This window comes from Periplaneta americana, chromosome 13 (assembly GCF_040183065.1).
Source record: "Periplaneta americana isolate PAMFEO1 chromosome 13, P.americana_PAMFEO1_priV1, whole genome shotgun sequence".
Classification (NCBI taxonomy): Eukaryota; Metazoa; Arthropoda; class Insecta; order Blattodea; family Blattidae; genus Periplaneta; species Periplaneta americana.
In genome coordinates this window covers 152,536,150-152,561,114 of record NC_091129.1, presented here as the reverse complement: position 1 = coordinate 152,561,114, position 24,965 = coordinate 152,536,150, and the positions used below count along the sequence as shown (strand labels likewise).

At 35.6% G+C, this 24,965-nt stretch overlaps 1 protein-coding gene across 1 annotated transcript in view; it reads right to left on the bottom strand.

The window, feature by feature from the left end:
• Positions 1–24,965, bottom strand: part of Sema2a (Semaphorin 2a) — a 704,754-nt gene that overhangs the window by 152,248 nt on the left and 527,541 nt on the right. The window contains exon 4 of the mRNA XM_069844478.1: positions 12,844–12,951. Coding sequence (XP_069700579.1) covers positions 12,844–12,951 — 108 coding nt within the window. The remainder of the gene's footprint in view (positions 1–12,843; positions 12,952–24,965) is intronic.

The window sequence follows — 24,965 nt, the reverse complement described above, 5'->3', positions numbered from 1 at the left end:
GTGTCTAGTTTTATCTTGAAACCCTCATCAATGTCACCTTCATCTCATTCAGACGCTAAATAACCTAAGATGTAAAATAACCTACATAAATTAAAAAATAATCATTACCTTTGTTGACAGTTTACACACTTTACTTTCTTCATTTTTATGGCTAAATTGTTCTATTTTATCTTTAAATTTATAGTAAAGGGATTACGAGTATTGCGCTTTTGTTCTACTGGTCTGTCGACTGTACACTTAAACTCAACAAAATAATGTTTCCACAGATTCTAACACTGTTCCTGAATTATACTTTTTTGTAACACGGCTGAGTCGGTAATGACATTACGTTCGACGGCTGGATGAGGCGTGTATGATTTAGGTAACCTGATTTGCGTTTAGGTAAATAGGCATTGTCAGCGAGTGCCGGACATCCAGCTGTAATGTGATCAACAAATTTATCTGATAATTACGTTTTCTGCATACCTCTGTCGTATTCGATTATGCTTTTCTCACGGTTTCCAATATAAAGCCCTTAATGTTTCATTTGTAACCTTGACTATAGACCTTTAGAATCTCTCTATTATTATTATTATTATTATTATTATTATTATTATTATTATTATTATTATTATTATTAACTTACAAATGGCTTTTAAGAAACACAGGGATTCATTGCCGCCCTCACATAAGCCCGCCATTGGTCCCTATCCTGAGCAAGATTAATCCATTCTCTATCATCATATCCCACCTCTCTCAAATCCATTTTAATATTATCTTCCCATCTACGTCTCGGCCTCCCCAAACGTCTTTTTCCCTCCGGCCTCCCAACTAACACTCTATATGCATTTCTTGTTTCGCCCATATGTGCTACATGCCCTGCCCATCTGAAACGTCTGGATTTAATGTTCCTAATTATGTCAGGTGAAGTATGTAGATGAAATTATTGGGGATCATCAGTGCCGTTTTAGGCGTAATAGATCAACTATTGACCAGATATTTTGTATTCGACAGATAATGGAGAAAAAATGGGAGTATAAGGGTACAGTGCATCAGTTATTCATAGATTTCAAAAAGGCATATGACTCGGTTAAGAGAAAAGTTTTATATGATATTCTTATTGAATTTGTTATTCCCAAGAAACTAGTTCGATTAATTAAAATGTGTCTCAGTGAAACGTACAGCAGAGTTCGTATAGGTCAGTTTCTGTCAGATGCGTTTCCAATTCACTGCGGGCTAAAGCAAGGAGATGCACTATCACCTTTACTTTTTATCTTTGCTCTAGAGTATGCCATTAGGAAAGTCCAGGATAACAGAGAGGGTTTAGAATTGAACGGGTTACATCAGCTGCTTGTCTATGCGGATGACGTGAATATGTTAGGAGAAAATCCACAAACAATTAGAGAAAACACGGGAATTTTACTGGAAGTAAGTAAAGAGATAGGTTTGGAAGTAAATCCCGAAAAGGCAAAGTATATGATTATGTATCGTGATGAGAATATTGTACGAAATGGAAATATAAAAATTGGAAATTTATCTTTGGAAGAGGTGGAGAAGTTCAAATATCTTGGAGCAACAGTAACAAATATAAATGATACTCGGGAGGAAATTAAACGCATAATAAATATGGGAAATGCGTGTTATTATTCGGTTGAGAAACCTTTATCATCTAGTCTGCTGTCAAAAAATCTGAAAGTTAGAATTTATAAAACAGTTATATTACCGGTTGTTCTTTATGGCTGTGACACTTGGACTCTCACTTTGAGAGAGGAACAAAGATTAAGGGTGTTTGAGAATAAGGTGCTTAGGAAAATATTTGGGGCTAAGAGGGATGAAGTTACAGGAGAATGGAGAAAGTTACACAACGCAGAGCTGCACGCATTGTATTCTTCACCTGACATAATTAGGAACATTAAATCCAGACGTTTGAGATGGGCAGGGTATGTAGCACGTATGGGCGAATCCACAAATGCATATAGAGTGTTAGTTGGGAGGCCAGAGGGAAAAAGACCTTTGGGGAGGCCGAGACATAGATGGGAGGGTAATATTAAAATGGATTTGAGGGAGGTGGGATATGATGGTAGAGACTGGATTAATCTTGCTCAGAATAGGGACCAATGGCGGGCTTATGTGAGGGCGGCAATGAACCTCCGGGATCCTTAAAAACCAGTAAGTAAGTGAAGTAGAATACAATGGGTGCAGTTCTGTGTTGTGTAACTTTCTTCATTCTCCTGTAACTTCATCCCTCTTAGCCCCAAATATTGTCCTAAGCACCTTATTCTCAAACAACCTTAACCTCTGTTCCTCTTTCAAAGTGAAAGTCCAAGTTTCATAACCATACAGAATTATTATTATTATTATTATTATTATTATTATTATTATTATTATTATTTTCACAGAAATTGTGATGAGATAACAATGATTGGTATGAGAGTGAGAGAAAACCAAAGTCCAAAAACACTTCAGGAGATAATTCCATTATAATGCAGTCAGCAACTATCAAAAGTCGAACCCGGGCTACTATCATCAGAGAGATGGATAGCTGGACCCTGTGTAAACAGACGCATGCATAATTTAAAGTGAGTGTACCACAATTTTGGCCCCGGGAGTCAGACAGGGCTGGATTTATTAATCATTTAATCCAAGCCGCGCTGTCCTTCTCATTTATAAATAACAATGTCCAGCACAGTTGCGAATGTTTGCCGTGTTCATTATAATTAAAACATTACCGTCCACTAGTTCTAAATTAACGTCCCTACTTTCAAGTCATTTTTATTTTAAACAAGCCACAAATAAAAGAGAAATAACAAAATAACATTAAAACAAGACAAAGCAAAATTTAACTAGAAACGTTTACATTTTCATTTACGTTAATCGACTTTGTATCTGTACTTTTTTCAATAACGTTCTGTCACGATTTCACTAATATGTTTCGGATTTAGTAATTATAATTGTATACACTGTTTCTTTTAAGAACCAATGGTTGAAGTACATAATTAATTCATATCAACGTCATAATTTTTCACATTTAGTTCCTGGTATTCACTTCACCACAGCAAGTCCTTTAGTAGTATTAGTAGTAGTAGTATTTATTTATTTAACCTGGTAGAGATAAGGCTGTCAGGCCTTCTCTGTCCCTCTACTAGGGGATTACAACTATAATATGAACAATAAAATTACAATTAATATTAAATTTACAATTACAATTACAATAAAAATTAAACTACGACAAGATTTCCTGATTAATGAAAGCTAGACATTTTATCATAGAAGTTAAGAACAAAGAATATTTTTGCATTTACTGAATTACAAGTTAAATCTTCAATAACAAAATTCTATAGTGATGAAATTACCGGATATTGAAATATTTTGTGATAGATTATTTATTTTATTTATTTATTTATTTATTTAATAATAACATATACATAAAAACGTTACATTAAAATACCCCGAAAGAGCAAAGCTCGTGTTCGGGGACAGTTCCGTTACATAGATACACATACTTTGTAGACAAAATACTTAAGAAAAAAGCTCACATAAAGATTGTAATAAAATTAGTAAATAATAATACTAATAATAACTGAGTGAAAAAAGAGACGATGTTTAGATTGATGGATTAATATTAAATTATTATTAGTAGTATAATTAATGCAGGTCATGTTGACATAGTAACCAAGATAAAATAGAAAAATACACTTAGGATAGAAATAAACTTGTTTTACAATACATGGTACATAATGAAGATTAAGAAAACTATTTACAAGAAACCATGTCTAAACGAGTCTCAATTACTGACCAAGTGCCTAGTAAGTTTGCGTTTGAATTCAATTTTATTTCGACAGTCCCTGATGCTAGCAGGTAACGAATTCCAGAGTCTTGACATGGCTAGTGTGAAAGAGGATGAGTATGAGGAGGTGCGATGGGATGGTATTGTTAGTATTGTTTCATGGCGAGAGCGTGTGTTCAGATTGTGGTGGGAAGAAAGGTAAATGAAGCGAGACGACAGGTACGAAGGAATAGAAGAGTTCAAGATTTCGAAGAGAAGGCGAAGTGAATGTAAATTTCTTTTCTTATCTAGTTTAAGCCAACCTATTGTTTCCAGCGATGGGGTAATATGATCACATTTACGAACATTGCTTACAAAACGTACACACAAATTATGAGCACGTTGAAGTTTCGTTTTGTTGTCGCTGGAAAGGTCAGTCAGTAAAATGTCAGCATAGTCAAAATAGGGAAATACAAGCGTCTGCACAAGGGACTTTTTTAAGCAAGAGGGAAGATGAACATTTATCATTTTCAGTCGATTTCAATTATAAAATTTTAGCTTATATTTATATTATATTTTCACCATTGCCTGCTGGATCGCATCATATGGCTGCTTACACTGCCCAAGGGTTCTAAACTTCTCATAGGTTGCATTAGTATCGAGCTTGTTGGCGAGGGATCGACGGGGAAAAGAGAGCGATTCTGACGTCACAAGAAAGCTGAACGCACCAAAGCTCAAATGCTTCAAAGCAGCATCTCGTGTTTTTCTTGTTTATATTGTTTTGAATGCATTATGCCAGGTCAAAAGCGTGCTATTGCGGTATGCAACAATTCTAACGATAAAAATTAAGAGTTGTCTTCCTTTACAATTCCTAAAGATTTAGGATTTAGAAAATAATGGGTAACTGCGTGCAAAAGACAGGATAAATTCAATCCTGATACAAGCAGAGTATGCTCTGATCATTTTAAAGACGACGATTTTGTTAATGATTTTCGAGCAGCTTTAATGAAAATAAAGCCGAAAAGACCGAGAATGTTAAAGCCTACAGGTAAGTTTAAATAAATCACGTACGCCTATGTAAGTAGCCTACATTAATACCAGCTTGGCATAATAATTAGATCAGGTTCATTTATGTTAACCTTCAAATTATTTTCTTTCTTTTGTAATCTTTGTTGCTGGATTGTAACTTACAATATTAACAAAATAATCTTGCTACTTATACTAACAGGCGCATACCAAAGGAGTGGAGAGTTAGCGACTGATACCAATAATGTTTTTGCACCATAATTCTCATTATATTGATTTTATATTAACGATTTATGACATTTTGTCCTTATGGCGTGATTCAGTGGGTTAATTATAAAAGCCTTCAGTGACAATGCATTGTTGAGTTATAATGATTATTGCAAATGAACGTGTGGCTGACATTTCATTAGCGATACATGCTCCTTTTTTCCAAACTTTAGAATGAGATATTAAAAAACATTCAATGTTAGAATTTTTATAAACACAAAACGGGAAAACTAGCAGACGAAAACGGACGGCAGACACTGAGAGCAGACGAATTGTTAAGAAAGACAGAAAAATAATGCAGTGACAAGTGTAAGTACAGCTTTTATATACACGGTACAAACACTTTCAACGTATTTATATCATGCCATGATACGTACCCAATTGGTTTATACCCATTGTAATGTTTTTATTTCAGGCGGTTATGTTTATAATGTATCATCCTGCCTAAGGTTTTTCCGTGGTTTTCCTAAGGCGCTAAGACAAATGTCGGGATGAGCCCTAAAAGAAATGGGCCACGGACCTGCACTCATATCCCCATTAATCTTCCTAATTACTTAAATTAATTAACTAATTACATCTGTCCCCCCTCTTCGTAATTGAGCCATCATATAGCCAAATGGCTTGTCTCAAAATTGAGACGATTCAACAAGGCTCATGACAACAATCACCTCCTACATAATAGCCAAATTGGCTAGTCTCTTATACATGAGACAACTCATCTCGCCTAAGGTATTCCGTGGTTTTCCTCAGGCGTAAGACAAATGTCGGGATGAGCCCTATAAGAAATGGGCCACGGACCTATATGCCCTTCCCCATATATATTCCACCCTTATTATAAACGATGTATGCCCTAGTTCAGATAATATAAATAGTCTATTAAATATACGAGGTCACTCAATAAGTCGCAAATTGAAAGGACAGGGACCTCTCAAATTGCAGATTAGATTTCACGGCGCTTCTTCCGACAGCCTTCACCTGCTTTGTCATCGAACAACAGATGACGGCGTCTTGCCATCCTAACGGCAAACACCAGCCAAATCCTCCTCGCCCCGTTCCGTGATCAATTGATCAATCTCAGCCCCCCTCGCGTATGTGGTACCTAAGAGGTTACGTCCAATTTCGGCTTCCCCTTCAAAATTTTCTAGAGCTCCTTCAGGGGAGCAGCGTAACCCGGAGTGAGACTAGTGGCCAACAGGCTTGGAGCTCACATATTTAGTTTTGTACAGCCCCCAACCCCTTGCAAGGATGCGTTGCGTACCTTTTAAATTTTCCTCCCAATTCTCCTTCGATTTTTCGATTTATAATGTACGCTGATGTCGCTATCAATTTGAAAATAAAGGACCAATGAGCATGGACTCTTTGCACGTCATCAGCCAATTAGCCATTTGATTGGCTAATGAAAAATGAGATAACCTATTGAGTGTATAGAAGCCTTGGACAATGCCTGCCCAATCAACGCTTATGCTCTAGTAGCCGCTAGGTGGCAGGTAGTGACTTTCCATATACTGATATTTATTTATTTATTTATTTGATGGTGTCAATAAAGACACATGTCATTACAAGTTCCAGGTCACGTGGACCCTTGCCTTAACAAGAATATTGCTTAGCATAACATGAGTACGTAAATGAAGTGTGACCATCTTCTCCATCAGAAACGGAGACTGGTTAGCTGGACATGTAGGTAAACTTTCAGAATCAATGATTTTTGCAGAAAAGTTGATTACTTGATTGTTCACTGTATGCTATGTGTAAGTTAATTATGGTTTAATAAGTGGATTAGGGTGTGTTTGTAGTTTCTGAAGATAATTTTTACGTAAGTGCTGCACGTAGTCACTGAATCAAATGATTTCCAGGTCACTGTACAGTTGTGCGTTAGTAATGTAAAAATCAGCTCCTGTGATGGTTCTGCACACAGCTCTTTGGATGGCATCGAGTTTCTTGATGTGGCGGGAATGGGTTTGAGCCCAAATTTCTGACGCGTAGGACATGTACGATCGTATAAGTGATGTGTACAGCAATAGTTTGGTTTTGAGGGGAATTAAGCTTTTAAGTATTGGATATAATACTAAGAATCTTTGCAGAGCTCTGTCTCGTACTAACTGTATATGTTGTCTGTATGTCAAACGACTGTCCAGTACTAGACCAAGATATCTGACCGTTGTTTTGAAGGAGATGTGTTGATTCTGAACAGAGAGCGGTTGTAATAATCGTGGAAATCTCCTTGTAAAAACTACTGCTGTACTTTTTTCACCGTTAATTTTCAGTCGCCATCTTGTGGACCACTGGGTGAGTAAATCCAAGGCTTTTTTCATCTGTTGTAAAGCACATTTGATGTCGTGAGGTTTTGTATAAAGGACTGTATCATCCGCATATAAGGCGTCCATATACTGATAATGTTAAGAGCGGTGGGCACTTCCTGCCATGTAGCGGCAAAATAACTTTGATTGAGCAGGCAGTTTACGCAGCTATAGGATGCGATCCAGTAGGCAATGATTTTCACAGTAGGTTGCTAGGGAACACTGCTATTAGAATTGACAATGTCTGGAGTTATGAAGTAAGGAACAGAAGACGGATTTTGGTCCATTTCCTGAAAGAAGGTACGAAAAAGTGATAAGTTTGCAAAACTGTGTAGAGACAGATTAAAGATTAACAATTTGATCTTTAGTGTGGAAGAATGTCTCGGAAGCATTAAGGAGCCGGAAGTAGGTTCGGAAGAAATGGAGAGGAATAGAAGAGTCCTGAAGGAGAAAATTAAGGGATTAGAGTCGATGAGCGTTGGAAATGATACCAGCTTTGGCAATGTACAATAAAACAGCAAGGTAAGCGTTTCACGGAGGTCTACAGCCAGCTATACAATGCGAAAAATAGAAACCTTAGACTCACTTCTGTGAAAATATAATATGATAATGATAATAAGTTAAGCATGGTAATCATTTTAAGTTTATTTGCACAATATCCATGTTATACTGTGTATTTGCATTGCCTTTCTCTTCTGTTTGCATTGCCTTTGTTTTCTCTATCAGATTTTGCATACACCAACCCCTCAATACTTTGTTTCACGATTTCATAATCCATCCAGACACCATAATCTGTATACCCGGTCACAGTCCTTACGTTCCCTGAACACCATTTCTATAGAGTATCTCATTATGGTATTATATTAATTCTTACTTGGATTCAACATACCGAATTCTTTGAAACTCAAATGACAATAACATCAGTTATTAAATAATGTCTGAGATACTCATTTAAATAAGTATTAATATTGTACAGCATTACACCGGTATAATAAAAATTAAGAGACAAATTGTGTATGCTGATATTAAAGCGAAACTTCAAGCATAGGTATCGACAACATTCTGTACTCAACGAATAAAACCGTAAGTGTGTGGAATATGAGTCCTTAGAACATGAACCAATAAGAAAATAAAGCTTCGGTACATCAGATTTAGATGCTACATGCAAGATGCCTTAGGCAAGAGAGATGATTAATTAACTAGTTAATTAATTCATTAATTAAATGATAACGCATACATAGAAAACTGTATAGTGCTCTCATAAACTAATAATGAAAAACTAACAATTTCTTCTCAGTACACGTATACTTGTTTCGCATATTATTACATTATTTTTGAGAATAAAGACGCGTTGGAAAATGAAAATAGCTTTTTGCGATTCCTAATACTGCATGGAGAAAGTAAAAATGAAATCTGAGTACGTCAACAGAATTAACAAAAACTTGACCTTATCAAGTAAAATATTTCTGGTAGGCCTACGTAAAATCTTACAGGGAAACAGTTTTTGTTTAGTTTTCACTGTATCAGCTACGATTTGTGCTGCGTATACCAGAATTGAACTAACTTCTGTTTTTTAGTTGTTATTTAACGACGCTGTAAGTTATCAACTACTTGTTTATTTAGCGTCGATGGAATTGAGTCGGGTGAAGTTCCTGAGTAGCTCACCCGGTAGAGCAATGGTGCGCTAACCCAAAGATTCCAGGATCGATACCCGGCTCCGGAACAACTTTTCCCTTGAATTTATTCATGCCATACTCATGATTATATTGATATTAATTTTGTAGTGCTGTTGATCGATCAAAATATTTAATCGATTAAATTCAAGTAGTTAATCGATTAATCTAATGATGTCAACTGATGCCCATAGGAGCAAGCGCGCGCTTTAGAGCCTAGGAGAGCCTGAGCCTTTACAGCAGAAAGGAAAGAGACAGACGAAAGAGGTAGTATATGCCGCTTGGTTGAGCTATGTACAGGGATGGCCAGCACTGATTCAATGGATAAAGGGAAGAGAACTGATTAAAACTGTATCCATGTTAATTTTTAGATTTGTCTGAGAAGTACAAGTGCATTATAACAATGTAAGTTTTAATTTTAATGTTCACTTTCACGAGTTTGCTTTTTTATTCAAAAGGAATATTTTCTCAATTATTTTACAGAAAAGTGAAATTTTCAGATATGTTTGTTTAGTAGCCTTACAGGTACTAAAACAATGTTTTGTAAATCTAATAATATATCGTAAATACGTATTACTGAAGATAGTGTATTAAAAGTTTTAAAATATTCGCATGAAAAATGTTTGTAAGGAAATGAATTAACAAAGCAAATACTGTTACATCACAAACAAAAGATATGTGCCTATGTGTTGGTAAAACGTCAGCTCTATAGCTTCAGCAGATTTCGAGAAAATTTAATATTCTGATAACAGAAAGTTGCGCACCAATATCACCTAAAAGCATAATGCGATAAGAGTTTTATTATGTAATATTAGTTACAGTTAAAACATATACCTAGACAACTTTGCTTTGTACTATAATACTGTTTTGATTACTTTTATACGGCTGAAGATGCCATCAATATCAATTTCAACTTATCATGTCATATTCAGTGTCTTTCTTTGAGATAACACTTTCTTTATGAATGATGTGTTTAATTCACTTAGTACAGTATAGTTGTAGTTATTATGGAATTTGTGTGAATATTCCTTCTTTACTCTTTATTATGTTATTAACGTTTAAAACACAACTGCAATATTAGGCTAAGACAGGAATGCTCATTCTCTGACTCCCGATTACGTTCTGTAATCACAACCTTCCAATGTAGAGCGTGCTGTTCCTCGTTCGAAGCTCGACGGATGTCTGCGGAAGGCAGTTCAAGTACGGACAGTGCGGGACAATGACAGAGTCAAAACCTTCTGTAAGCAAACGATCATTCCGTACAGTGTGGGAGGAAGATTATTTTTCTTGTGCGTTCCGTGAAAACGTGAAGTGTTTACTATGTTGTAAGGTACTGTCAGGAATACTACTGAGCAACATAAAACTACATTATAGGGTCTGCCATACAGAACATGCTGTTTTGTGTAATATGTATTCATATACCAACGTTATTATTATTATTATTATTATTATTATTATTATTATTATTATTGTTGTAAATTTTATTAGTAACAACAATGTAATTTATTCGTCACAACAATAATTCCTTTCTACAATTCACCTTAAACGCTCTCGTCAACAATTGGATCTTCACTCAACACAGTATTCGTTATAGCACTCCACCGACGACAATGACAATTTACTTGGACTATTACGCACAACAATGAACTGTTAATCTTAACTAATATTTACAAAGCACTATTTACAAATCAGAATTATCAGTTCTCAGTTCACAGTTCTTCTATCTCAGTGACTCGAGTTCACAGTATCTCGAACCACAGATCTTCAGAGACAGTTCACTGTACTCGAACTCGGGTCCCTCCAACTGCGGTCCACTGCACTCGAACTCAGGTCCCTCCAACTGCGGTCCACTGCACTCGAACTCAGGCCTTCGGATGCTGACGCAGATGCGGACGCACACTCGAGTCGAACTCCGGTACACAAGACTGGCTTGCTCTGGCTTTCTCACTGACTGGCTGACTAATCAACTGAAAAACTCAAAACTGCTGTCGTTCCTTCGCGTCCGTAATTTATAACCACAGCGACGTAGCCTCGAAGGTTCCACGCGTCTCTAGAGATGGCACTCCAGAAAAAGCCAGAGCCCTCTCCTCTCTACCAGCACCAGATGCGCGCGCACTCTCGCTCCACTCTCTCGCCGCGTTGGCCCTTTCCCTTCTTCGCCGCGCGCCATTCCTCCGTGCTCCGCGCGATCTGCTTTCTTGCGGGACGCTGGTCGTGAGTTCGAATCTCATGTCGCTGTCACAATATTATTATTATTATTACTATTATTATTGATGTTATTAGGCCTATTATTATTGTAGTGATTTTATTACAGCAGAAATACATGTTTTGATAAAATAATTTTTCAGGGTGCAACGTGCACTACAGCTTCAAGAATTGAAAGCATTAAAGAAAGGTCAAACATTGAAGAGAGTCGAAAAATTCAGAGTCTGTGTTTAGGAGCAAGTTATGTAATATGTTGGGAATTAGCTAAGGCACTAAAACCCTTCACGGATGGTTAACTTGTAAAGAGATGTATGGTGCCTGATAAAAATATAGTTAATTATATTTCTGTAGCCACTGGAACAGCTCAAATGTGAATTCACAGAACATAGATTTAGTGATTTTGAACGTAAGGAGAGTGATATTAATCTTTTTTGTTAATCCCTTCATAGTAAATTTAGTACAATCTGTGAGAGTGCCGTTCCAGGTCGAGTTAATTGATCTACAAAGTAACGTAGAATTCAGAACTAAATGGAGAGAATATGACTTGACAAGCACAGAATTATTAAAAAAATGAACGAAACGAAATATCCCAAGATGAGCTTACTCGCTGACGCTATATTAGCTATCTTCGGATCGACATACGTGTGCGAACAATTATTTTCGAGAATGAAGGTTGCTAACTCGAAACGTAGATCCCGATTAACAGATGAGCATCTTTTAAGCCAGCTGCGCATTGCAGTATATTCGTTGGAATAGATTTCCGATTACTTGCAGAAAAGAATACACATGTTGAATAGACTGAAATGTGTGGTGCAATATGAAATTAACATTATCCATGATATTATTATATCATAACTATATTAAATACTGCATAATAAATAATGTAATAATTGAATATTACAGTGTATACTCTTTCCTTTTTCAAATTCAGTTTATTATCCATATTTGTAAGAGTGTAAGAACTATGCCACTGGCGATCTGCAATGTACAGTACAATGCAATGTAGTTGCGGAGCCCAGTCCGTACACAGTGTGTTATGCAGTGCAGCATCATCCCTGTAATCGGCGCTTTTACAATTTTGAGGATACTTGGGCTAAGAAATAGGTGTTAGTACTTTTATTTTACAGACAATATAGAAAATAACAAACAGAAAGTAGCCATATAAAAATAACGACATAAAATTTCACGTTCCGTTTGAAGTTTGTGCACCACTGTTTTCATAATCCAGCAGGCTGCTTATTCCTCCTAGCATACCCGGCGCTTAATGCCCGCGCACGAAGTCAAAGTCAGAAAAATGCGCTTGCTTTGACATCACTGGATTAATCGATAGATTAACCTTAACAAACCCCAAATGCGCTCTGTAATGATAGGAGTAGAAACGCTGTGCTCTGAGGAAACCTGTTCGAATACCGTCTTTATCCGCAACACAACCGCTTGGGCAGACCATGATTTGAATATGGATCGTTAATGTGTATGTTGCTCGTTTTTGAATTTCATGTGGAAACATCATTAGTGGCAAAGGAAAAAGAGGTTAGTTAGAAACATAGAAGAACAAAAACTTAATTGCGCTTGAAACTGTAGGCAAAAGGCTAAAAAAAGGCGCATGTAATTGATCTGGACAAAAACTCACGTAAATGACCCAATCCTTGGGACTGTGAGCGTTGGTGCCACACATGTAGAGGCGACCTCCGTCTCCCATTGGCTGTATAACTCGGATGTGGTTTCGGCAATCGAAGTGCTGCAAAAAATGAAAATAGCGTGTTAATATTGTTTCGTGCTTCCCAACAAACATTCAAAGTGTACGACTTCGTGGTAGCAATACCAATATCATACGCTTTAGAAGTAGTAATCTAATAATATTGACGGCATTTACGAAGACAAAGCAAACAAGAAATTAAAACATACAACAAGAACAAAAAATTCAGTCTCTAAATAAAATAATATATATTATATGAAACAATTACGAATAAAGGAAACTAATTACTTTCCATCATCTACACATAACTATCAATTAATTGGAAAAAGGGATGTAGGATAATCAAGAGTAAAACAAAAAAAAATGAATTGGTTGTTGGGATAACTGAATTGCTACATTTATGAGGTGGTGATATTATCCGTGGTAAGTATAAACATGAGTATATAGTATATACTGGACTTTTTTTAGTATGTACTCTTGTTAGTAAGAATAAAAGCATTTGAGTGCCTACTCATTATTGATTACATACTCATAACTTGGAAGCATAGTAGAATATACTCAAGTGTCCATTTTGTACAGAATATATACTGAAGCTTGATAAGAATAAAAGCTAGTATATTCTCATATTTATAAGTTCGTTCTCATGTTATTCTGAGTATGGTTTGTAGCAGGCTCAATTCTGAATATTTGTTGATTTGTGTTCAGTTTAAAGTTAAATAAAAAAATGGCAGAATTTATGAACGATGTAGTGCCTCATGGAAAAATATAGAAAAAGACGTGAACTCCAGAAGCCTTTAACGCTTCACAAAAGTGAATGTGAAATTGGTTAAACACGTATTTGTTCTTCATAAAAAAACATAACCTATAAAAATATGAATGGCTATCAAATTATAAGGTTAGATTGTATTGTTAAATATAATTAACAATTACAGCTTATTTTGTAAAATTTGAATTGCAAAATGCAATTACTTGTAACTTTAAACTATATATATATATATATATATATATATATATATATATATATATAAAACTCTCTAATAAAAATAGAATTAGCATAACTGGAATTCTAGAAATGAATTGTAATCGCTATCCAACATCTCGTAATGACGATTTCCCAGTATTATTTTCTTGTTTCCTGTTTATTAACGTCACTTATCTGATTGACCCTCTTTTTCACCTTTATTTATTCATTTAGTTATTTATTTGTTTATTTAATTAATTAATTAATTTATTTGTTTGTTTATCTCTTTATTTATTTACTTATTTATTTATTTAATTATTTATAAAAAGCAAAACACAAACCACTACAGCATGCGGATAGCATGTGAAAGTCTATAAAAAAACTGAGTATCACGGTGCAATGTGGTCAAAGAGGATAGGTAACACGCGTACATATTAACTTTTAAACGATCAAGAAGGCTGTAGAGATGAGTATATATTTACGTTAGGTAGAATGTCTTTATTCTTAAGAATATGAGTATGTTCTAGTGGATTACGAGTAGGCCTGTATAATCACAGGAAGTGCTCATACTCAAAAGTATAAACCTTGAATAGTACATTATGCAACGAGCCTATAATGAAGGTAATTAAGAAGTGAGTATGCATATTTATGAAACGAGCGCAAGCGAGTTTCATAATTTTCATACGAGCTTCTTAATTACCATTATAGGCGAGTTTCATACGACTTTTTATGCTCGAACCATATTTATAACTTGATATTATTAATTTTATTGTATCTGACCTGGAGCAATGTCCCGTATGTTGTGAGATGTGCGCAGACGCGAAAGTATTGATTTTTTTCCGAGGAACAGATGTGCACATTGACCTTGCTAGGCCATAAGAACCTACACAGATAACATTGAAATTAAATTAGACATTGAAAAACGAGATGACAAATTGAATTTATTTGAATATTATTTACAATTAACGCTGATTATTATAGTAACAGAACATAACCTTCTGCGACAGTATTGGATTTTCAGCCTCCGTGACTTTTCGCTAATTGTCTTTCGATTGCATATCCGAGAATAATCGATACTTGCGGTTTTATAACGGTAGAAAGCTGACCTGTCATTGGCTGAACAGTTGTAACCTGAGTCGTCATTGGCTGATAGACCTGACCTTTAATGAGTAGGTGACTTTAATGACATGCATTAAAGGTCTGCTACCAGGTGTATAATTACTACATTTCGACATGGTCGAGCATAAAAAGTATTTAAGCTTTATTCTTACTACCCAATGCCTATAGTGATGGTGATGAAAATGGTGGTAATAGCTGTTGTGACAGTAATGTAAGTATAATGGAGGTGATTATGATAATCATAATTGTGGTAGCGATGCTAACAAATGATGACAGTGATGAGGGAGTTAGTGGAATTGTGATTATAATAATGGTAAGAGTGGTGGTGTTCATGATGGTAATGATAGTGATGATCGAAGTAGTGATCCGACGGGGTCTGTAACGATCCCGGTTCCATGATTCCAGCATGGGAAGGATATGGAAAAATAAATATAGGTGAAAATATGTTTTCAGCTGCCGGGTTATGTTCAGTGTTTTTTGTGGGACGCTTCGAAACGTGCTGTTGATTTTACAACTAAATCCATTCAGTACTCGTAAATATTTCGGACAAAAAAGAATAGGAAATTATTGCATATATCTGAGGAAAAAAGTGACAAGAGAATAAAAAGTAAATAAATTCACTCGCATGAAACTAATCATTATTAGCTGGCAGCTATTTCGACGCTACAAGAAACAACGAACAAAACCGCGTGATCAACACTAGACTTATAAAAAGACAATAAGACTTTTTTGTAGAGTTTTTGAAATGAAAACAGGGAATATTGTACAAATAATATTCTCTAAAAAACAGAGGATAATTTATCTATAGTAATCTCAGAGCTCGAGTCAAATTTATTAGGACTGTTTCGTGAATAAAATAAAAATATAAATAATATATCCCTAAAATTCACTCAAAAATGTTAATAATTGTACATTTATGAATACTTAACCTAATCAGACATTGTGACGTCGAAATAGATGAATAACGATTACTGCAGTAAAGAAATTGAATGTTATTCAGTGATGCCAATTGAGAAAAGTGAAATACAGGTTTAACAATGTTAATTACATGTACTACGCTTTTTTATTGTTATTATACAGAAACACATTTTCATTATCTGCTGAAATCATAATTTAATTTAAACATTTATAGTATAATTACAAATAACCTGATTAATACATAAATTAAATGAACAATTGTTATGAAGGAGTGTCATTTTCTTTAGATACAATGGACATGGAATTAGAAGTTGAAGATGTAAATGTGGAAGTAGGATTTCGCACTTTATTTAGTACAATAGATTCATGCTCATCGATTTACGTGGAAACGTCCAAACCTGTTAGCGCGTCTAGCCGCGAAACTAGGTGGCCTGGGTTCGATTCCCAGTCGGGGCAAGTTACCTGGTTGAGGTTTTTCCCTGGATTTTCCCTCAACCCAATATGAGCAAATGCTGGGTAACTTTCGGTGTTGGATCCCGGAATCATTTCACCGACATTATCACCTTCATCTCATTCAGACGCCAAATAACCGAAGCTGTTGTTAAAGCGTCGTAAAATAACCTACTAAACAAAAGAATGACCATGCGATAAATTGATAGTGATAAATCGAGCTGCAGAAATTATCGCGGTGTATGACTGTGATTGGCTGAAATTCAAAATTTCATTACACTTCACTGGCCGAAAATTAAATGACGTCATATAAACGAAATAGTCACCACAGTCTTTTGCTAATTGTTATATAATTGCAATGCAGTTTGGGGGTACGCTAGCAGAAAATATTGAATACCACTGCTCTAGAATATGCCATTGGGAAAGTCCAGGATAACAGAGAGGATTTGGAATTGCATGAATTACATCAGCTGCTTGTCTATGCGGATGACGTGACTATGTTACGAGAAAACTCACAAAACATTAGGGAAAACACGGGCTTTTTACTTGAAGCAAGTAAGGAGGTAGGTTTGGAAGCGTAAAAACGAAGTATATGATTAAGTCTCGTGATCAGAACGTAGTACGAAATGGAAATATAAAAATTGGAAATTTATCCTTCGAAAATGTACCTTTGAGGAACAGCCAGCAGAAGTGGATAAGGAAAAAAAATAATATCTACAATCCTACCATTCCATATTACCTCCAAAAGTACCAGCTGGAAGAGCTTGAAGTAATCGGACTTGTGGTTGGAGCAAGAGGTACCGCTACTCTCTTCATGAAAGATGTGTTTAAGAGGCTTGGAATACCTACATCTATTATTCCGATTGTAACTTTAGCTGCATTGAAAGGCTCAATTGCTCTCCTGAAGCATCACCTATATTCGAAATGAAACCAAGTTCATTAGCATTCTTTACTTTTTTGTAACACTTGCCTCTCTAAAACTAGGTATATTTCCACCAATCTCAAAATGTATTTGCAGCTATGTACGTGTAGGAGTTTCATTGTCAAAACAAAATTAATGGTTCACTGAACTTGTAAACATTTATATGGTTAAGTACTCTTTGTCCCTTGTGGCAGCTCACGAATAGTGAGAAGATTTCTAAATTTCTATATAAATATTCGGAGACTAAGAGGAAGGCAGAAAATAGGAAAGTCTGGAGATGTGTGCATGTATGTATTTATTCACACTGCAATGGGTATATACCTGGTGGCAGTGGTAACTAATTACACTCAATAATGACAATAATAAACTTATTAATTAAAAATACAATTAATAATAATACTAATAATTAATACTAATAATAACAACAACAACAACAACAACAGGGAATATACTAAATTAAATGAAACGACCACTTAAAATAACATTTGAAATATTCTAATTTGTATCTTAAAACTAAGATCGAACTAAAACCCACGAGTATATGTTCATATCTGCACAAGTACCTTTCAACATTACACTTATTTCGCTGTCAACTCACTCACTGCACTGGAACTACGACACATTTCACTGATTCTATCCTGATTTCACTAACACTTCAAAAACATTTCACTGTTCAAATACTTTGCACTGCCACTATAAACTATAAAGCTTCACTGACATGAACACGTTTCACTTACGCAGCACACTTCACTGACACGACATACTGTACTTCTTCACTGATACAACACACTTCACTGATACAACACTTCAATAACAACATATCATTTACACCCTTTAAATACTGTGTATAATTACCGTCTATTAGTAAGGTCCTTAAGCTATTTTTAAATGCATTTTTGGTTGTTGGTAAAGCCTTTAGTAAGTCTGCAGGTAAAGCATTCCAGTCCCTGATAGTACGATTGAGAAAAGAAAACTTTCCAGTGTCCGTCCTCTGCCTTCTTTCCCTCAATTTATATGAGTGGTCGTTCCTTGAAGAGTAATTTGGCGGCTGCAACCTATTTTTTATTTCTCTCCAGGGAGGCATAATCGAATTCGCGTTCTCCTGTCCGTGAGTGTGTCCCATTTTAATGGTGAATTTTTCCGACAACACTTAAGAGCCCGTTTTTTAATCTTTTCCAGTGTCTTAATATGTTCTAATCTGTAAGGATCCTAACATGCAGCACCATATTCCATTACTGGACGTACTAGTAATTTATATGCAATCTCTTTGGATTTATCAGAACCTTTTCTTAGTACCCTCATCACAAAGTGTAACGCTCTCCATGCCTTTCCCGCTGTGTCTGTAACGTGTTCCCCCCAGCCGAGATCGCTGCTAAATGTTATTCCGAGGTATTTACATTTGTTAACTTCCGGAATGGTTTCACCCCCTAACGTATACGATGCGACTATTTTATTTCTATTCCTTGTAAAGCTGATGGCTTTGCTCTTTAGAGAATTTATTTTCATTTTGTTGGCTATTGCCCAATCGTTTATTCTATTGAGGTCATTCTGGAGAAGAGCAGTATCTTCATGACTTTTTATTTCCCTGTATACCATACAATCATCCGCGAATAAGCGAACCCTAGACAAGATATTAACTGGCAGAGATGGCTGGGTTTGTAGTGAAAGACCTGCCCTTGGCCAAAACACTATGGATGAATGAGGGGCAAAATAAGCAGAAATTTAGAAAATTGAAACATTATATTACTTCTTAGAGTTGAAAACAAAATTTCCATATTTTAATGATTTTTTCGTTATTTTCTTAGATCCGTTTATTCTATTGAGGTCATTCTGGAGAAGAGTAGTATCTTCATGACTTTTTATTTCCCTGTATACCATACAATCATCCGCGAATAAGCGAACCCTAGACAAGATATTAACTGGCAGAGATTGCTGGGTTTGTAGTGAAAGACCTGCCCTTGGGCAAAACACTATGAATGAATGAGGGGCAAAATAAGCAGAAATTTAGAAAATTGAAACATTATATTACTTCTTAGAGTTGAAAACAAAATTTCCATATTTTAATGATTTTTTCGTTATTTTCTTAGATCCATAGCCTTAAAGCTAAGTGTGCCGGCCGTTGCGTACAAAAGGGCCAGATGGAAAAATTGAAGATTTTTTTTTGTCACTGCTCCGATGTGTCGTCATAAATAGGATAAGACATAAAGATTAAAAAAGTGCAACATTTCTGAGTACACTCGTTCAGAGAAATGCTGTTTATCTCAAATCCACAGTGTGAGTGGGAGTTGCGAGATAGGAACAGGAAGCTATCGAATTTGGCGAGTTAGGGACATGGCGATAGTGTGCTTCACACACGTAACGTTATTAGACAAGTGCGATCCTTCCTCCCCCCCCCCCAAGTCTCTTTCTTGCTGCACGGTGACCCACACATACACATATCGATTCAATTGCCTTCACTCTGGCGGATATAGTCCCGTCGCATTCAATACAGGGAGGACTAGAGGGATCGCTCGATGAGTCGAAAAATTGGAAGTCGAGAGTGAATTTTCCAGCGAGTAGTTGCATGACTGCCTGCCTCCTTCCGATTCTAGAGACGGAGATCGCGGGGAACAAGGACAGAGATGACCGACGGAGGAGAGAATATATGAACAATTCGGTGTAAAATGGGCTTATATACTTCTATATTCAAAGGTAAGTTCTCTCAGGTGATACCAAAATTGTATTATTTACTTCAAGAGACAGAAGGTCGGAGAAAAAATGCTGTGCTCAAGTGGACAGTGTTCTGGAGTCCGATGAAATTTCGAATGGAGTCACATTACAGTCGGTAAACAGTTTATCAATTTCGACCTTGTTATAAAAAAAAAGGTAGGGGAGACTCGGTTAATTCTCCAATATTAAGAAGTAAAACTATCATATTTTTATCTAAATATTTACTGAAAAATATTATCAAGGTATGTAGACATGGACGAAACCTTTCATTACCAAATGAGATAGACAGACCTATTAAAATGCAAAAATATTTAGTTGTACATACATTACAATTGAAGAAGAACAACTCGGGTAATTCTACAACAGTGCGGATAAATCCGCAATAGAACTTGACTAATTCCGCAGCAGTAAATAATTATGAAATACATTATGAAAGTAACATAAAAGGAATAATTTATATGTAACAATGCTCAATTTCTTTGGAGCTGTGTAGCAAAACACGAAAAACCACCAACTTTCGATGTTTCATTGTATTAATCCACTTTATTTATTACAAAAGAAAATAATTAAAATATGTCTTCATAAACCTATTGATTTTCCATCTCAAAATTTGTTTCTAGACTTTAATGTACTTAACGTAAGACAAATTTATTATATTGTATTAATAAAATTCATACATAAAAATCGAAATAATTTTGAATTGTATTCTCATAGTTATGAAACAAAAGGTATGAATTCTTTAAGATTTTTTGAACCAAAATTCAACACTGTTAAAGTATTTAATCATAGTAGTAATTTAGGCCCAAGAATATATATCAAATTTATATTTAAATATCCTAATCTTGTCAATTCGAATAGTTCTAGTATTAAATTTAAAAAGTTAGGTATGGATTTTATAAAAATTGAAAAATTGTAAATTTAAATATATATACTATAATTGCAAATTGTATTGTATAATTATTAATTATAATTGTATTGTATAATTATTAATTTCAATTCAAGAATCCGCCCCTGAACACGAGTTCTACTCTTTCAGGGGCGAGCTAAAGTATTTCTGTAGATTTTATATTTTATGTTACGATTATTAGCAAAATAATAAATAAATAAATAAATTGCCGACAAAGGTGTCGACCAATATCCTTGATTTTTTTCTATAGTATTGCAGAGGACATGCCTCCTGTTGACAGCCTCTCAAAACTTACGGTCACGCTATTGTAAAGCCGCAGTAAAATCACATATGCACTACTGCGGAATTAGCCGTACTGCGGAATTAAGCGAGTTTCCCCTATATTCATTATTGGATGCGACAACGGTAGCCACACGATTAGGGTGAACAAAAACGCAATGAGAAACAAGGGGCGTAAGTATTGGTGACCATGTGTTTGATAGTCATTTCACATTATTTATATATTAAATTTTACAACATTAACTCGCATATCAGCAGCAATAAAAGTATGAATTTCTTGTACGGCATTCATTAGAGTATGTTGGGTGTAAAATTTAGTATTATATTATTATTAGAACACGTGTGAATGAAACGACAATGATTTTAATACAGTTCAGTCTCCTGAACACATATTTAATGAAGCTGAAAATATCAGGGATGCCAGATATATGTAACAATAACTTTTGATAGGATTATGGCTTCTATTTCAGTAGCACAACCGCAAAACAAATTTCTTACTAAATATGATATTAAAAAGTTGGAAATTATTAGGGGTTGGATGTTGTGTATTAAATCGTAATCGGAAGGCATTGTGAATAGAGCGTAATCGGAAGAAATTGTGGATGAAGAGAGAGTCGGAAGAAATTGCAGATGGAAGCAGAGTCGAAAAAAATAATTACTGATGATGGAGTCTGAAGAAATAATGGCTGGAAGCATAGTCAAAAGATTTTGCGGATGGAAGCGAAGTTGGAAGAAATAGTGAACGAAGGCTGAATCAGAAGTTGTGGATGGAGTCCAAAGAAATTGCAAATGGAGGTAGCCTCGAAAAAATTGTGGGTGGAAGCGGAGTGAAGAAATTGTATGTAGAATAGGAATCGAAGAAAATTTCAAACGAAATTATTGCAGTTTGAAGAAATTTTGAATGAAGTTGGAGTAGGAAGAAATTGTGAATGAAGTTGAGTAGGAAGAAACTGTGAATGAAGTCGTAGTCGGAAGAAATTGTGAATGAAGTTGGAGTACGAAGAAATTGTGAATGAAGTTGGAGTAGGAAGAAATTGTGAATGAAGTTGAGAAGGAAGAAATTGTGAATGAAGTCGTAGTCGGAAGAAATTGTGAATGAAGTTGGAGTAGGAAGAAATTGTGAATAAGTCATAGTCGGAAGAAATTGTGAATGAAGTTGGAGTAGGAAGAAATTGTGGATGAAGTTGAGAAGGAAGAAATTGTGAATGAAGTCGTAGTCGGAAGAAATTGTGAATGAAGTTGGAGTAGGAAGAAATTGTGAATGAAGTTGGAGTAGGAAGAAATTGTGAATGAAGTCATAGTCGGAAGAAATTGTGAATGAAGTTGGAGTAGGAAGAAATTGTGAATGAAGTCATAGCCGGAAGAAATTGTGAATGAAGTCGTAGTCGGAAGAAATTGTGAATGAAGTCATAGTCGGAAGAGATTGTGAATGAAGTCGTAGTCGGAAGAAATTGTGAATGAAGTTGGAGTAGGAAGAAATTGTGAATGAAGTTGAGAAGGAAGAAATTGTGAATGAAGTAGTAGTCGGAAGAAATTGTGAATGAAGTCATAGTCGGAAGAAATTGTGAATGAAGTCATAGTCGGAAGAGATTGTGAATGAAGTCGTAGTCGGAAGAAATTGTGAATGAAGTTGGAGTAGGAAGAAATTGTGAATGAAGTCATAGTCGGAAGAAATTGTGAATGAAGTTGGAGTAGGAAGAAATTGTGAATGAAGTTGAGGAGGAATAAATTGTGAATGAAGTTGGAGTAGGAAGAAATTGTGAATGAAATCACAGTCGGAAGAAATTATGAAGTCGTAGTCGGAAGAAATTGTGAAGTTGAGTAGAGAGAAATTGTAAATGAAGTTGAGTAGAGAGAAACTGTGAATGAAGTTGGAGTAGGAAGAAATTGTGAATGAAGTCGTAGCCGGAAGAAATTGTGAATGAAGTTGAGTAGGAAGAAATTGTGAATGAGGTTGAGTAACAAGAAATTCTGAACGAAGTTGAGTCGGAGTCGGAAGAAATTACGGAATCGGAGTCGGAAAAAATTATTAACGCGGTCAGAATCAGAAGACAGTGTAGATAAAATTGAGTGGTAAGAAATAAGAGTCGGAAGAAGCTGGGTTTGAACCAGAATTAATAAATATTATGAGTGGTGTCGAAGTTGAAAAAAAAATCATTAACAAGTACAGAAAGAAATTGTGGAGAGAATGGGAGTCAAAAGAAATTGTGGATAGAGGTGGAGCTGCAAGAATTGATAGAGACGAGTAGGAAGAATCTGCGGATTGAGTTGAGACGAAATTATTATAAATGGACTCGGAAGAAAATTTAATTGGAATATAACCAAAATAAGTTATGGACGTAGCCGAAGTCGGAAGAAATAGTCAATGTAGTTGAGGTCAGTAAAATGTATTGACACAACCCTATAAATGGCAATACATTAAACCAATTTTCGCATTTTACTTCTGTTTTGTTGTATTGAAACTCGTACACAGACACCACCACTACCACCACCAAATAAATAATCAATGTCATCAAGGTGGGAGCCGTTCGGCCAGTTCTGTCCTCATTAAAATGTGGTTGAAAAGGCGCTTTAAATAAATATAATGGACATGATAAGGAAAAGGAGTCAGGGACAATAAACTGTCAGATAAGGGAACATAAACAATATTTGCTGTCAGAAGAAACCTTCCACGCATCTCTAGGACACACTTCGCCTTTTTCAGCGATATTTGTTGACAAGTACAGTTCTCATGATACTGAAAGAAGAAGTGGCCTGCTACATGAGAACGAATCTGGATCAACCCTCTATATACAGACGTCCACGAATCGGATACGGCGATTTCTATCACCTTATCGCAACTGGGGGTGAGGATACTTGTTAGGATAGAGATTCCAGAAGGTAGTAAAGAAGGGAGGAAGTACATCACAAATCCCATAAGAGATGATGAGGTAAGGATATAAATACTGGCGAAAAAAGGACGAGAAGAAGCAAGAAATGAAAAGTGTAAGAGGGGGGAATGGACCAGTAGAAGAGGAAGGAGCCATAGCATTAGTAACAGAAGAATGACACTCAAGCCAATAATGCACCGAGTGGGGGTTAGTGTGGGTGGGAAGGTTTGATTTACAGAGGGACCTACCACTTCAACCACTTTCTACTGGCGAGTTTCCAACAACATATTGGATATTGGTCACTTTACGACCATATCAACGCAAACCTACTGTTCACTATATTGCAAATTTAGGCTTTCTTTATGAAGTAATAAAAACTCACGACACTGTCACTTTAGACTCATTATTTATCTCCTTCAATCTTTAAAAAAAATTAAGGATAAGAATACGATTAAAGAAACATAATTAACTTTAAATTTTGATTTTCTTGCTGCAGAGAAAAGAAAGATTAGAAGAAAAATAACATAATTGACATTCATCTGGTTACGAATTGCAAGTTTCCACCGTGGACAGATGCACAGGCTAGTCGAGAAAAGTCCATGACTTTCATTCTCAAGGTGTTCAGCATTGCATACTATAATACGAGTATTATTTTCTAATTTTTAAACTCTTATTAAATTATTGTATTACATCTATGTAAACTTCTAAATATTAAGTATCTTACAAGGGAAGAATTTCGGCTCGAACAGGAATTTCGTATCCAAAATTTCTATACAGGCCCAATTTTAAATCTCTGTAAAGCTCCCAAAAGCATTCGTTTGTGTAATGTGTGGTTTGTCCGTTAGAGCACTGTACAAGTTGAGGGGTGGGGAGAGCACTGCACAAGTTAAGAGGATGGGACACCTTACCCGTAAGCATAGC